Source organism: Blennius ocellaris (assembly GCF_963422515.1).
Source record: "Blennius ocellaris genome assembly, chromosome: 16".
In the NCBI taxonomy this organism is placed as follows: Eukaryota; Metazoa; Chordata; class Actinopteri; order Blenniiformes; family Blenniidae; genus Blennius; species Blennius ocellaris.
Genome location: NC_137665.1, coordinates 17,238,387 through 17,251,768, shown reverse-complemented (window position 1 = coordinate 17,251,768; position 13,382 = coordinate 17,238,387). Strand labels below are relative to the sequence as shown.

The window sequence follows — 13,382 nt, the reverse complement described above, 5'->3', positions numbered from 1 at the left end:
GAGACGTCTGACAAAGAAACGCATCAGGACACAAGCGTTGGATTTCTCAGGCTCGGGTTGTTTAGGCTGCAGGTCTTGAGCTCAATTCAGATTTTTATGCTGCAATGTGACGTCCATCAAACTGCAGTTTGAACTCGGCCTGCAACGATTCCTCAAGTAACTCGATTACAAAAAAACAATGGTGGGATTTCCTCTCCCTCAAAGCCTCGTTTAATTAAAATTAAAGCTCACGTTTCACACGGACACTTTTTGGTGTGACACAACGTGCTGACATCACATGTGAGACATCAAATAACTCTTGTTAAAGAGTCATTTAAGACTCTTGTTCCAGGTCCCGGCCCGCAGACAAGCATTTCTGTTGAAATGTATTGGTCCTGAGTGTGAACATGAAGTTGCACAATTTAAAAGAAATGTTTATGAATCAGTATTTTTTTTTTAACTGAAACTCCTCATTACTTTCACACGGTCACAAAAAGGGTCGGATATTGGTCACTAATATAGTAATTAATACGTTCAAAATATGATTTTGCACTCTAGTTTTTGTATTTTGAGTGTTTCCTACCTACGTTTCCATTCCACTCAGTGATAAACTGTTGCTTCCACAAGTCACAAGCGTTTACGTTTTCAGCTTGATCATATTGACCAATGAATCCACTCAGCCTCTTGCTCCCGTGCACAGCGGAGGTTTCATTTGGTCTTTGCCTCGACTTACAAATGAGCAACTCACTTGGTCGTTTCATGTTAAAGGAGAAAAACGGAGGATCCGTCCGTTCGTGAACGGACACCTGAGTTTTGCTGTTGTGATATTTCACCCTCATCAGGAGGCTCTGCGTGTTTCTACACTGGGCTCCTTTTATGTATTTATTTATTTATTTATTTTTTCCACAATGCTCTCAGAAGGCCTCGCCTCTCCCTGCATGCTAATGTCTCCTGCCTCGCACTGGACCATAAACGCTAAAGCTGAAATCAGTCCCAATTTGCTGCCTTGCATGCCGCACTCTCCATCACACACCTCGTCCTTCAGCCGGCGTCAAAACACAACAAATCGCTGCGCAGAATATAAAAAACAACACCTTGATGGTGTTTGATTGACCTTAAATGATGTGTAAATCTCGTCGTTTCTCGCCTGAGCGTAGACGACGTGACTCATGATGATGATGATGACGCCTCCGCGGTTTTTAAGCCGTACATAAAAGCTGAGAACAACGTTTTGCAAAGCACCGTATGTTTCTGTTTCCGCAGCGTTTCAGCTGAAGCTGCACGTATGGTGAGGACGTTGAGTCGGGCCGACGGCGCCCGCGGGGGTCGGAGCGTTCGCTTGATGTGTGAGTTGACGCAATAGATGATTTTTGTGCACGGCGATGAGACGCAACTGTCTTTAAAGAAAAAAACTAAATGTTTTCGTTTCTTGATAATCGTATAAAGCTGTTCCACCAAACCTATTAGTATGATACGGTTACCATGGTAACAGTGTTTCTGCACAGGATTTTCACATCATAATTGCAATTCAAATTGTCTTTTTTTTTGGGGGGGGGGGAGTGAGAGACAATTAAAAAGTGGCTGCAGCAACTCAAAGAAAAGGAAGGTCAAACTGGACAACTGAGGAGGTACTTTAGCTCTACAATTACACCCGAAATGACACAATGTCTTCCGAACAAAAGACATCCCAGTGCGATTACATTTTCAGTTTTGGTACAGGAACTTGCCGTCATCACTATAGAAAAGTATACATCTCATATTGTCCAATAGGGGAAGGATTTCCAGCCCACCAGGCAGTGAAATCTTTGCTTTTTAGCTTCATACTTTCACTTATCTTTGACTTTCAAGAGGCAGCTCAGGCTGTCGTTTTCAACCGGAGGGATACGAAGGGGGTGAGAGAGATTTGGGTCACGTTAAGAAAAGGCAGCTCAGACTAAACTTGTTGTCGCAGCAATAAACTGTGTGAGTTTTCTGCACCTCAGACTTTACCATCTTGGCCTGAATTCAAAAGTGCAGGTAGAACCTCTGAAACGCTGTACTGAGTGGACGGACAGGTATTTAACTGTTAACACACCTGAATGACTGTGGAAGATGCCAAACGACAATGGACAAGGATTTCTGGCATATTTCAAGCTGAGCGGACACTAAAACTTAATTTGTGTGACTGTAAAAAAAAAGAAGATGTAAATAAGATCAGGGATGGCGTGGAATGTGATCCTTTTATCCAACGGCTGCAGTGACGTACTGACGTTTAACGGTTTAGCTCTCACTTTGTTTCTTGTTAAAGGAAAAGCAATCGGTTCTTAGGGGGTGGAGGATTTTAACTGACTAAGCAGCAGCAGCAAAATACCACCTGGTTTTCCTTGGTGAGTAATACTGAACATCTTTTGAAAAAATACAATTAAAACTGTGATTCCTCTTCCCGAAACGGTCTTTTATGCATATATGTATTATATTTTACTGTAGATCAGCATGTTTACCTTCACGTCTAAAACATCTCTGTTGTACATGTGACTGTGAGCGTTTGGTTGCATTATACAGATTAAAGAGCTCCGGAGCCTTTCTAATGGGAAATATTGGGGAAAAGAAAGGTCTGTCACCACTTCCAACTGAAAAGCAAAATCTCCCCCCATTGACTTTTCATTGACATATTCAGACTGATAATTAGTGAGCGAAGCTGCGAGCGCTGAACCCTGAACCACAAACTCCACAAACAGGAAATCTGAGCAAAGAGAAGCCGTCACATTATCACCCACACGGTCTGCAGTGAGTCGCAGAGCCAGAAACACCACAGCAGTGATTACTTGGCACTTAAGACGCGGCCAAACTAGTCCACAGATATGAAAGCTGAGCAAACCAGAGAATTCATTCAGAGCGCTGCCAGTGTTATGCATCAAACTGTGTGTGTGTGTGTGTGTGTGTGTGTGTGTGTGTGTGTGTGTGTGTGTGTGTGTGTGTGTGTGTGTGTGTGTGTGTGTGTGTGTGTGTGTGTGTGTGTGTGTGTGTGCGTGTAGTCGCACCTTCCCGTAACACGTCTGCTGCGAAAGCTCGGAGGTGCACCACAGGTGAGCCGCCATCTTGCAGGTTTTACACCGCAGCGCTTGTTTGGAGTTTCCTGCAGGGTTTTTTTTGGGGGGGGGGGGGGGGGGGGGGACAGAGAGATGAGAGAATGAGGGGACGCAGGCGTGGCGGCGGCAACAACGAGGAGGAATAAAAACACACAGCAGGCTGCAGAAAGCACTTAGCCATACAAAGTGGCCCTGGGATCATTTGAGGAGGTGCGTGTGTGTGTGTGTGTGTGTGCTCAGGTAGGGAGTGTAATCAAGGCCTGGCGCCACTGGCAGAGCCCACACTAACAGCTTCGTAATCAAAAGCTCCTCTTAGAAAAGAAAAACAAAAAACCTGGAGAGATTGGACAACCAGCTGGAGATATTTCACTCGTAATCGATTTGGCATCAAGTCATCTGGCTTTCCCGTCACGTTTTTTTTTTCTTCCCAAAGTGTGATAAAAGTCTCTCGGCGTTCAAGATGTTTCTCGAACGTATTGGTTACGTAACGAGGAATATCCTCGATTCATTCTGCTTCGGACGACGAGGAGGCCGAGTCTCCGTTCATCCCACGAAGCAGGGATGGACGGATTAGTGAAGTCGTTGTCGGTGGAGGTTAACGAGACAAAGGCAAGACGTGGTCTTGGGCCAGTGAGAAGTGGCACGTCTGCTGCGAGGCGTCGCGTCGCGTGAATAAACCCGTGACGCTCGCACAAAAAACAGCACGGAGGCAAACAGGGGAGCCGGTCGGCGCTGCAATCAATCATAATGGCAGGAAGTGGATGTAACAGAAATACTGGTGGCGAGTAGCTTCAGGAAGTAGGAAAATTAGCGCTATAAGCAGCTGCACGTCGTGTCTGGAGAGGCACTCGAGAGACGAGGTGCAGTTTTCATCGGAAGATGTAGACCGAGATCAAACGGTTTAGATCGTCTCAATAAACAAATAAACACTCAAACTACTTGTCTTTTATTCTGCTTCTCTCCTTTTAAAATATAAACCACTACACACACAGTATCTAAGTTATAAATGACAAATATCAGCATTATAGTAGTTAGGTAGTGTCTTTTAATCTTTTAATGGAGAAGATTTCTTCTTTATATCTACATTTGTTTACTTAAAAAAACAAAACAAAAACCCTGCAGTGAAATTAAATGTAATGGTCTGAGAAATGTGTCGTAATCTTTGTCCAGCCAGGCTTTTAAATCAATCAAAATGTTCATTTTACATTGTTTCTCCAGGGTTCAGTGTGTTTAAATTGATAGTAAATACCAGTTTAGTGTCCTGGCCATGACAGAGGTGGGCCACAGTCTACTTTTGCACCAAGCTGGCACAGATAGGTGAGTTTTCCTGCAGCGTAACGAGATCCAGGGAGAGTTGATGTATTAGTATGTAGTGCTATGGATTTCACTAGTACCTTTGTTGAAAAACATTTTTTTCCAGACTTTGATGTCACAAAAAGCCTTAGAATTACTCATATTAAGACCAAAGTAACTGTCCTTGAGACAAAATAATCATGAGTAACCTCTCTAAACGTATCTAAATTTGAGTCCTCGGATACAAAGAGGTACTACTTTGTTATATACATTTTCTATATATACAAACAAGGCAAACTTTTATCATATCATTGAGTGATATCGTTCAGTATTGCAGAGCCATGCCTCTTTATTCCGCCTATTTTGTAAATCCAAACACTGTTTAATACAGGCAAAAATAAAGCATTTCCTGGTGCCGACATTATGATTAAATGGAGTTAAAACGTAACTTTTTGAGTAGTTTGTACGTTCACTCAAGCTTTTCAAACAAAGCGTTGGCTTATGATGGAGTAAATCTAAAATTTGGTTAGGAGTTTGTGCTCCATGTACACAGGGTTCCACTTTCCTTCGGCAGTCCAAAAACATACAATATCTAAGTTAATAATGTAAAAGGACAACACTGGACAAGAGTTCATAGTTAAATTATGAGGACTGATGGCAGGTTACAGGTTGGGGTTGAATACCAGGGTATATTTTCTGACTTTCTATTTGTTTACAACATAAATAAAAAACTCTTGGTCATTCCTAGTGAAACCATGTACAAGATTTAGTGCCACTTTATGCTTTACAAGCAACGTCAATTATTGATATGCAGTCGTTAGAACTTGATGGCGCCCCTCCAAAATAATCCTTATGCCAGTTATTGTGTTTGACCGGGTATGACCACACGATACTGCAGGCGAGGAATCCTGCGCAAAGTGCCGAAGCGTGAAAATGTGCCTCCATTGGAGAACGCCGACCCCCTTACCCACGATCATGTGTTTGCAGTGCTGACAGTTGGTGGGCTTCCGGAACACGTGGTCCTGGAAGCAGTGCGTTATCGGAGGTCGGGCCGGTTTGGCGGGCAGCGACGGCGAAAGGCTGAGCGACGGCGAGCGGGAGGCGATGGAAGGGTTGGGGCTGAGGGACGGCGAGACGGACGGCGAGCGTTCTCCGACGAGGGGGGAGCCCGGCGGCAGCGGGGGGGACGGCGGGGGAGGGTCGGTGATGAAGTCGGGCGGCAGGCGAGCGTCGCTGTAGGACCTCTGGAAGAAGTTCTCCACGCTCTTGCTGCGCATCATGGTCTTGAAGGAGAGCGACCGCTTTAGTCTCTGGAGCTGCACACACACACACACACACACACACACGCACACACACACACACACACACACAGTGACGGCGACAGGGAGAAAGAGAGCACACCGAGAATAAACACAAGATAAGCAAGAAGCAATAACAAACGTCCGACACAGCCTCGGGAGAGCACAGGCAATATCCCAGCGTCCATAAACACGAGGAAAGAGGGTGACTTATGAAATGCAATATGGCCTCATAAGGACACGGCATTAACAGCAAAGTTACCATATGTTCCCCTCAATAAGGACGTCTTCCTGCGTCCGATTCGCCGGAGCGACTTGGTTAAACAAGATAAGGCGTTTGTGTTTGAGAGCCCGCCCGCTCGCACACTGGGCACCGCTGTGTGCGAGCGGGCCTCCCCGCGGCCCTGGTGACAGGGACACTATTGTGTTCAAATGAAACAAGAATTTACACGGCGTTATCGTCCATCAGCAGCCGCTCCTTGGAGGGCTCTCGGTCGGCCGCCGGCAGCTCATTGGCCCAATTACACGCGGGCCGCCATTCAGAGCTGCACGTCGCGGCTCCGTCGTCTCCTGTCGGCTATATTGACCAAAAGTGTCTTCAATGACAGACGGTCGCTGCATTTCCAAAAAAGCCCAACAATCACATGACGAATCGCTGTGTCAGCGCGTCGTCCGTGAGCCGCGCACCGATTGGCCGGACAGATGCACGTTTCCCTGACATTTGCCCGGAGCCGTGTGCACAGATGACGAGGATAGACGTCCCAGGGGACAGACGTCCCTTCGTTACTCGTGGCAGAGCGGGGCAAGGGTGCGGCCATGTTGCAGAACGGAAAGAGTGGGTCCACACACACACACACACACACACACACACACACACACACACACACACACACACACACACACACACACACACACACACACACACACACACACACACACACGAGCTGGCAGATAATCAGTAGGCCGCAGACGCTCTGTACGCACATGCTCTGTCTGTCTGCTTGTCTGTGCTCGTTCTGCTCAGTGCCAAACATAATCACTTTACAGGGACATGTTGTTTACAGCTCTGCGTGTCTGGGAATAAGATATGAAGACAGTTTGTCTATTTCAGTGTGTGCGTGTATGTGTGTGTGTGTGTGTGTGTCATATTAAGGCAGGGCAAGACAAACTAAAGTGTATGGCTTGAATGCAGCACCGTACTCTCTGCGTGCTCCCTGCAATATCGTCTCTTGAGAAATGTACATCCATCAGATTGCACTAATAAAGACAAGCTGAGATTGATGTGGTCACCTGACTTTTCTCCCGCCTCCTCACAAAAAAAAAAAAAAAAGGACACTTGCACCGGGTGGCGTAAGCTAAAAACAAATAAACAAACCAAAAAAAAAAAAAAAACATCTCTAAGACACGTTCACATTCTTCTTGCTGCGTTCTCAGTGAAAACTAAGCCAGTGCTCTGGTTCACGCCCCTCCATACGGCGGCTGAGCCACTTAACAGACACGTGTTGTGAACCGGAGGGCTTGTGTGGTCCGTCTCCTGCGCTTGTTGTGAATGCATGTTAGGAAATAAATGGACTGGGTATGACTGTTTAGTGTCTTCTGCCTGTTCTCTCGCTGTCTCTCTCTCTCTCTCTCTCTCTCTCTCTCTCTCTCTCTCTCTCTCTCTCTCTCTCTCTCTCTCTCTCTCTCTCTCTCTCTCTCTCCTCTCTCTCTCTCTCTCTCTCTCTCTCTCTCTCTCTCTCTCTCCCTCCCAGTGGGGTAGTCTAGATTACCATATTGAGTTTACCGTGATGCAATCCCAGCCTCCTACACACAAGTCTGCATGTTCTACCTTTTGCTAAGAAGAACTAAATATGCGCGGCTGAAATGGTGCTTTTGGTTGAGATGCATTCTGCAGGTCATCGTCGAAGAACAAAACTGCGAGTGACTTCACATGCAAACAGGAACATTTCAAAAGAGGGCTTTGCATGTTTTATGACTTGCGCTGCTGTGGCGTGCTGGGATCCCGTAAGCCGTTATGAAACGCACTGTGACATAACGGCAAATAAATCTGAATTTGTCCCAAAAAAAAAAGAAAAAGAGTAATACGTGATCTTTTTTTTGTTGTTGTTGTCAATTCATGTATTTGAGCGAACGCCTCCCAGCGATTAGTGCATTCTGAATGGATTACAGTGAAACTGTATCTTCGCAGCCATTTCCGTTTATGACAGTTGATGGAACACTGAAGTAAATGACGCCAAAGTGAGGTCACGTGTCACTTCCAGTGACTGAGCACCAATTTAGCTTCGGATGTGTGCAATTTGAGATTTTATTGTACAAATGTCACTATCAGGCTTCTGTCACTGAGGCGAGATCATCACTGTTCTAAAGCTGCTGCCTCTCGCACCTCTGCTCATTGAGTGCTTGTGTTAATCAAAACATGTGTTTTAATGAAGTAAGATTGCCTCTTTAATCCTAATTACCATTAACATGAGTCTGTATCAACTGTACCTGTGGTTCAGCAGCAGCCTTACATACATGCTTGTTGTTTATTGTTTCTAATATGCTGATAAAGAATCTTCTATAAATATACTTCCTTGAATAACTATTTAACTTTTATTTTCCACTATTGGAATCTTTCCATGGCATTTTTTTTTTTATATATAAATGCTTTATTTATATGCAGTAAATCATGTTGCTGGCAATCTAAGTGGAAGGTTTCGGTTTCTGTTCGGGTTCATGTTCATGAAATAATAGTCCAGCTCGTATCAAATGAGCTCATCCAATCCTCCAATACACCTACTACCTCTCCTGTATTTCACAGCAACACCGTTTTAAAGCCTGAATTTTGAAGCTACAACACCGTGTTGGCTGGGAGTCTAACTATTATTTGATTAAGTGAATTCTGATAGTGAAACATGTCACTTTATGCGAGCAGTGAGGCACACAGTCATTTAAACCATTTTAAAATCCCCCATTTGCAGGAGCTGGAGACGCAAAAATTTCAATATTCAGGTGAAATGATACAAATCTGCTTCTATTTCCCCTTTTGTTTGAAGCGTTGGGCCAAAAGTCTCTCGATCGGAGCAGTTGAGTGCTGAGCGTAACAGCTCGGGCAGGAGCACATGTCTCAATTACAGCTAATCTAATCATCTGTCACCGCGCGGGGCTTAAGGAGCGTTCCCGTTAGCCTCCATCTCAACATTAGCTGAGAGCGTCATACTTCGGAGGCAAAGCCGAGGCGACGGCACGCTCCGTGTGGGGCATCAACGCACATTCATGTGCACCAGCTCGCAATGAAATCTGTCAGAGGTGAAAAGCTCGCGTCGATGAGGATGAACGAGGGTGAACGGGGCTTTGTCAGAGATAAGACGGTGACGCTACAGTATATGATCCATATCTGACATTGTGAGGTCAACATCCCTGATTTCCACGAATCAAATGAAAATAAGTGGAGTTGATGCTTGTAATTTGTCATCCTGAAGGCAGGGAGCCTTTCATTGAATGTCATTTCATGTATGTGGGAATGTAACTTCACTTTGTTGGATTATTATACTCACTATTATTAGACATAAACATGGAACATACAAGATGAAAAGGAACTTAATGGAGGCAAACCATGCACCATAAATGTAACTTGCGACTCTGAGAACCACAGTGGTTCTAATTTTTCATGTAGCCAAGGGATCTGCAACTTTTAGGACCCAAAGAGCCGTTTTCCCGGTTCTCCACAAAATAAAATTAGCTGCAAAACAAAAATTCTCTGAAAATAAAAAAATAAGAGTGCATGATTGAAGTGTCACAGGTATCATTTCTATAATTTGTAAAACATTTTTAGCTGTTGTGGCCATTTTATTTTCCCACTTTTGCCTTTATACATTGTGGCTATTTTAGGCACTTTAGCTATTTATTGCTAAAGTATGTCTCCAAATGTTTAAAGCAATTTAAGCATTTCCTTCAGCAAAATATTCTGGTATTTTTTTTCTTTTTTTGCATTCTTTCCTTTTGCACCCTTTTTTCTCCGTTTTACATTGTTCTCTCTCTTTTTTTTTTCTTTTTTTTCTATTCCACCAAAGACTGTTTTAGGCATTTAGGCTGGCTTATTTAGCTGTTTTTAGACCCTTTTATAAATCAGTGTTGAACGCAAATGAAATGAAAATGAAAACAAATGTTTATTTACATGAGATATTTGTCTCATGTGGCTCCAGAGCCACAGGTTGCAGACCCCTGATGGAACCCCTAAAGAAAATTATGTAATGCGATAACCTCCATATTAGTAAAAGTCTTAAAGGAAATACCTCGGCCTTGTTATTTCTCAATAATAATAAAAAAAGAGACTTAAATACATTTGGCTCAGGTTTGTTTCACTCATGTTTTTGTCCTGGTCAATATAACTTCATGCAAAATACGCAATAATCCCAGGATTCACATACACCTGCAGACTCACTGTTTCCCAGCATGCACGTCCTCCGTGGCTGCAGAGCCCACTTTTACACGCCATCTCAGCAGACTGCCCATAATTGCCAGTAATTGCCTCCATCTTCGATTCATCCACCAACCCTGTGCCGTTCTCACGTGCAGCCAACATGAATATCCCAAATCAGCGCTCCACAGAGGCAGAGCAGGGTCTGGGCGGACATTATTCAATGATAAGGCTTTCATTTCACTGGGATATGTGGCTCCTGCTAAATTTAATGGGGCCGGACTGAGTTATTTATGGAAAGCTTCAGTGCTGTCCACAGCTCTGAACTCAAATTTTTTATTGCCAATATGATGCCAAATCCAGCGTGTTATTATATATGAAGGGTTTTAATCAACTCACCCCGAGAATTTTTTAAAATACAAAATTGGATTAGGTAACTACAGCTGTGCCTTTGTTTTGGCTTCTGCAAAGGGCAACGTTTACACGTGCATCAAGTTTTAACAGTGTGGAGTTTGACGAGATGGTGTGATTTTCTACGTTTGTAGATTCACAGCGTAAACAAAGAGAAGCGTTACTGCAAATGTGCAGATTAGGAGAAACCTTTTACTCCATCTCCAGAGCAGACAATCTCTGAATGATCAGATTCTGAACAGTTGGAAAAGATCCATACGCAATAAGACGCAAAGCTCTTGTCATGCTAGGCGTTCCTTTTTAATGTCGAGTCTTCATATATGATATTATAACCATTAGTTCAAAACCACAAGTCATAAAAAAAAGGGGTAGCCACAAAAACAAAAGCATACTTCTTCCTACAATATATAAATAAAATGGTTTTGCATGAAAGCTCATTTTAAATGAGCATACATTCCCACATTGAAAACCACTGTATTATTTGAAAATATGAATAGAGAAAAATGGAAATCGCTTCTCATCTTGAGGTATTATAATGAGCGCGTGATAAACGGTTAATTGGAAGCTGCTCAGGTGTGCATCGGCGTTAAACACTTCATTGTCTTTCCACATTTATTTTACTCCTGAGTTTTCTTCTGCGCCGTTTGTATGAATAAAAATAAAGGAGAGCTGCAGAAACGGTGACTGTGGGAGTCGTTTTCTCCTACAAACCCACTTAAAATTCAAAGGGAAAAGTGGTATTCAACAAAGTGCATGTATGTGAGATAAAAAAAATGTAATATTTTGCTTCCGCGACTCTGTCATTTCCACTTTAGACGCCCTCTGCCAGTCGCCCAATGAAAAAAGTACTTACACCCCCCCCCCCCCCGCAATAGACGTCAGTGTCCGACCTTGTTCGAAGTGGGGATGTTTCAGCTTTAAGAAGAATAACCGTGGCGTGGCTGTGCTTTGAAAGAGACGGTTTCCTGGCTCACTTTGCTTCTAGGTCATCTGCAGACGATGTAGGAAATTGTTCAATCTCGAGTTCCAGGTGCACGATGCATTTAATTATTTACACCTTGACCGAAAACAGCCGGAGCCAAACAAAAGATTACGAGACGTGCGTGTTTTATCGGCGAGGAGCACAAAACTCGGAAATCCATAAAGATGCCACGTAAAAGCGTTGAAGGAGGCGTCTCCGTCATCGCAGGGACGTGAACGTGGACTCGCCTGGTGGCCCAGTGTTTCTTGGATTGGCTCAGAATTCATCACGCACTGCAGCCTGGCAGATTTCTTCTCTGAATACAAGATAAGAGATGCATCATCACAGGCTGCTTCCACCATTCTGCTCCTGCCACACGTGTATGTACACACACACACACACACACACACAGTCAATCACGTGCTCACACACACACACACACACGCCTTTCCTTGTCGTGTCATGTCAATAAACATCACACTGGAGAAAGTGTTACGTTAATTAATGAAGACCTTGGCCCACTTGCTCTTCGCTCTTCAATCCCCCCCCCCCCCCCCCCCCCCCCCCACTCACGCTTAGGCCAGGACCGTGACCTCGTCATCTCATGACAAAGGCCACGTGAGAAAATTCTGAAATCATCCGCCAGCTGAATGAATGTGGACTGTGTGAACAGGTGTGCTTGAAAACAAACCCACGTCCCCTTTATCATAAATGATGCATCTGTCGGATCTGGTGATGGGAGGAAGAAACACTCTGCCTTTTACCTTTTAATAGGATGTCCGGTCCTTCATCGTGAAAGGAATCACAAGATTAGGAGTCATTTTCCATGTGATTGGAATCACAGACATTCAATGGAAACTTTGGCTAAGCCCCGCCCCCGGACACATATGAACGTTTAACTAAAAACTGCCTGGCAACGCCAACTCGGACATTCTCGGCAGCCAAACGTTAATGCTTGTGATACCTTTATTTCTTGGCTATTTAAGTAATTTAAGACACAAAAATGGTCAAACGATGGTCCTTGTACCGTGATAAAAGGTATCCAGTAATGGTTTATTAGCTAGCGTAACATTAGCTCCTCCTGCATCGTTCTCTTGGTCAGTACGAGTACGAGACCCCTCTCTGAAACCTACAAACATCCCAGTAAGAGCCAAACCCTAGCCCGCAGCAGCTATGCTACCGGCCGTAGAGTTACAAGTAACCTTAGTGACTTAACAACAGGTGAACTAGATGACCAGCTGTCGAGTTTCCCTGTGGGAAGCCCACAAGCGTACTTGATTAGCTGGCGACCTTGATACCCATGGCCAACAGTGTTGACATTAACCGCGACGGTAAATAGTTCTTCCGCTCACACACAAGTAACAAACATGGCCGCCTCCGTAGTGGCATGACTCCCAGTCCGTGTTCTAGTTTTGTAGTTGAGACTCGCCTCCAATAGCATCCAATTTGTCATCTGTCCATACAAATGTCGGGATCTCTCCATTGTTAACGTTTACAGCGTATCGTTCTCTGCATACATTTACATGTAGTTTCATTACAAAGAACCAACCCCTGCCACCACAGTTAGAACATGCAAACACAGAAAAAGGCCTTAAATCGAGGTGGCGTTCCTCCGTTGTTACAAACCGTACAGTTTAAGACACGCTTGTAATTCAGCGTTGATGCCACCCATCACCTCCCATCACTCCTGTGCCTGTGTGTGCTTAAGTGTCGAGAAGACAGTGGGATGAAGGATCCAAATTGGCCACATGGATGAAACGGAGTGTTGTAATCTCTCTACGGGCGAGCCGACAAATGGACCAATCGACCAAAAGTGTGTAGTCTTGAGATCTTGGCTCAGAGAAATAGTGCTCGTCTTGAAGAGGGGGAAAAAGATGGCTTATCTATCTTCTATCATGGAAAGAAAAGAAGAAAAAAAAACCTCCCAAAGCTCTCGACCGCTCCCGGAGGATCAAACAGCTCTCAGCAAAGAT

The 13,382-nt window shown here is 44.3% G+C and overlaps 1 protein-coding gene across 1 annotated transcript in view; it reads right to left on the bottom strand.

The window, feature by feature from the left end:
* The window catches only part of LOC308141349 (SH3 and cysteine-rich domain-containing protein 2-like), a 29,022-nt gene that overhangs the window by 12,757 nt on the left and 2,883 nt on the right, over positions 1 to 13,382 (bottom strand). The window contains exons 2-3 of the mRNA XM_080511461.1: positions 5,308 to 5,656; positions 3,000 to 3,094 (exon numbers count right to left, since the gene is read on the bottom strand). Of these exons, the coding sequence (XP_080367587.1) occupies positions 3,000 to 3,094; positions 5,308 to 5,656 (444 nt within the window). The remainder of the gene's footprint in view (positions 1 to 2,999; positions 3,095 to 5,307; positions 5,657 to 13,382) is intronic.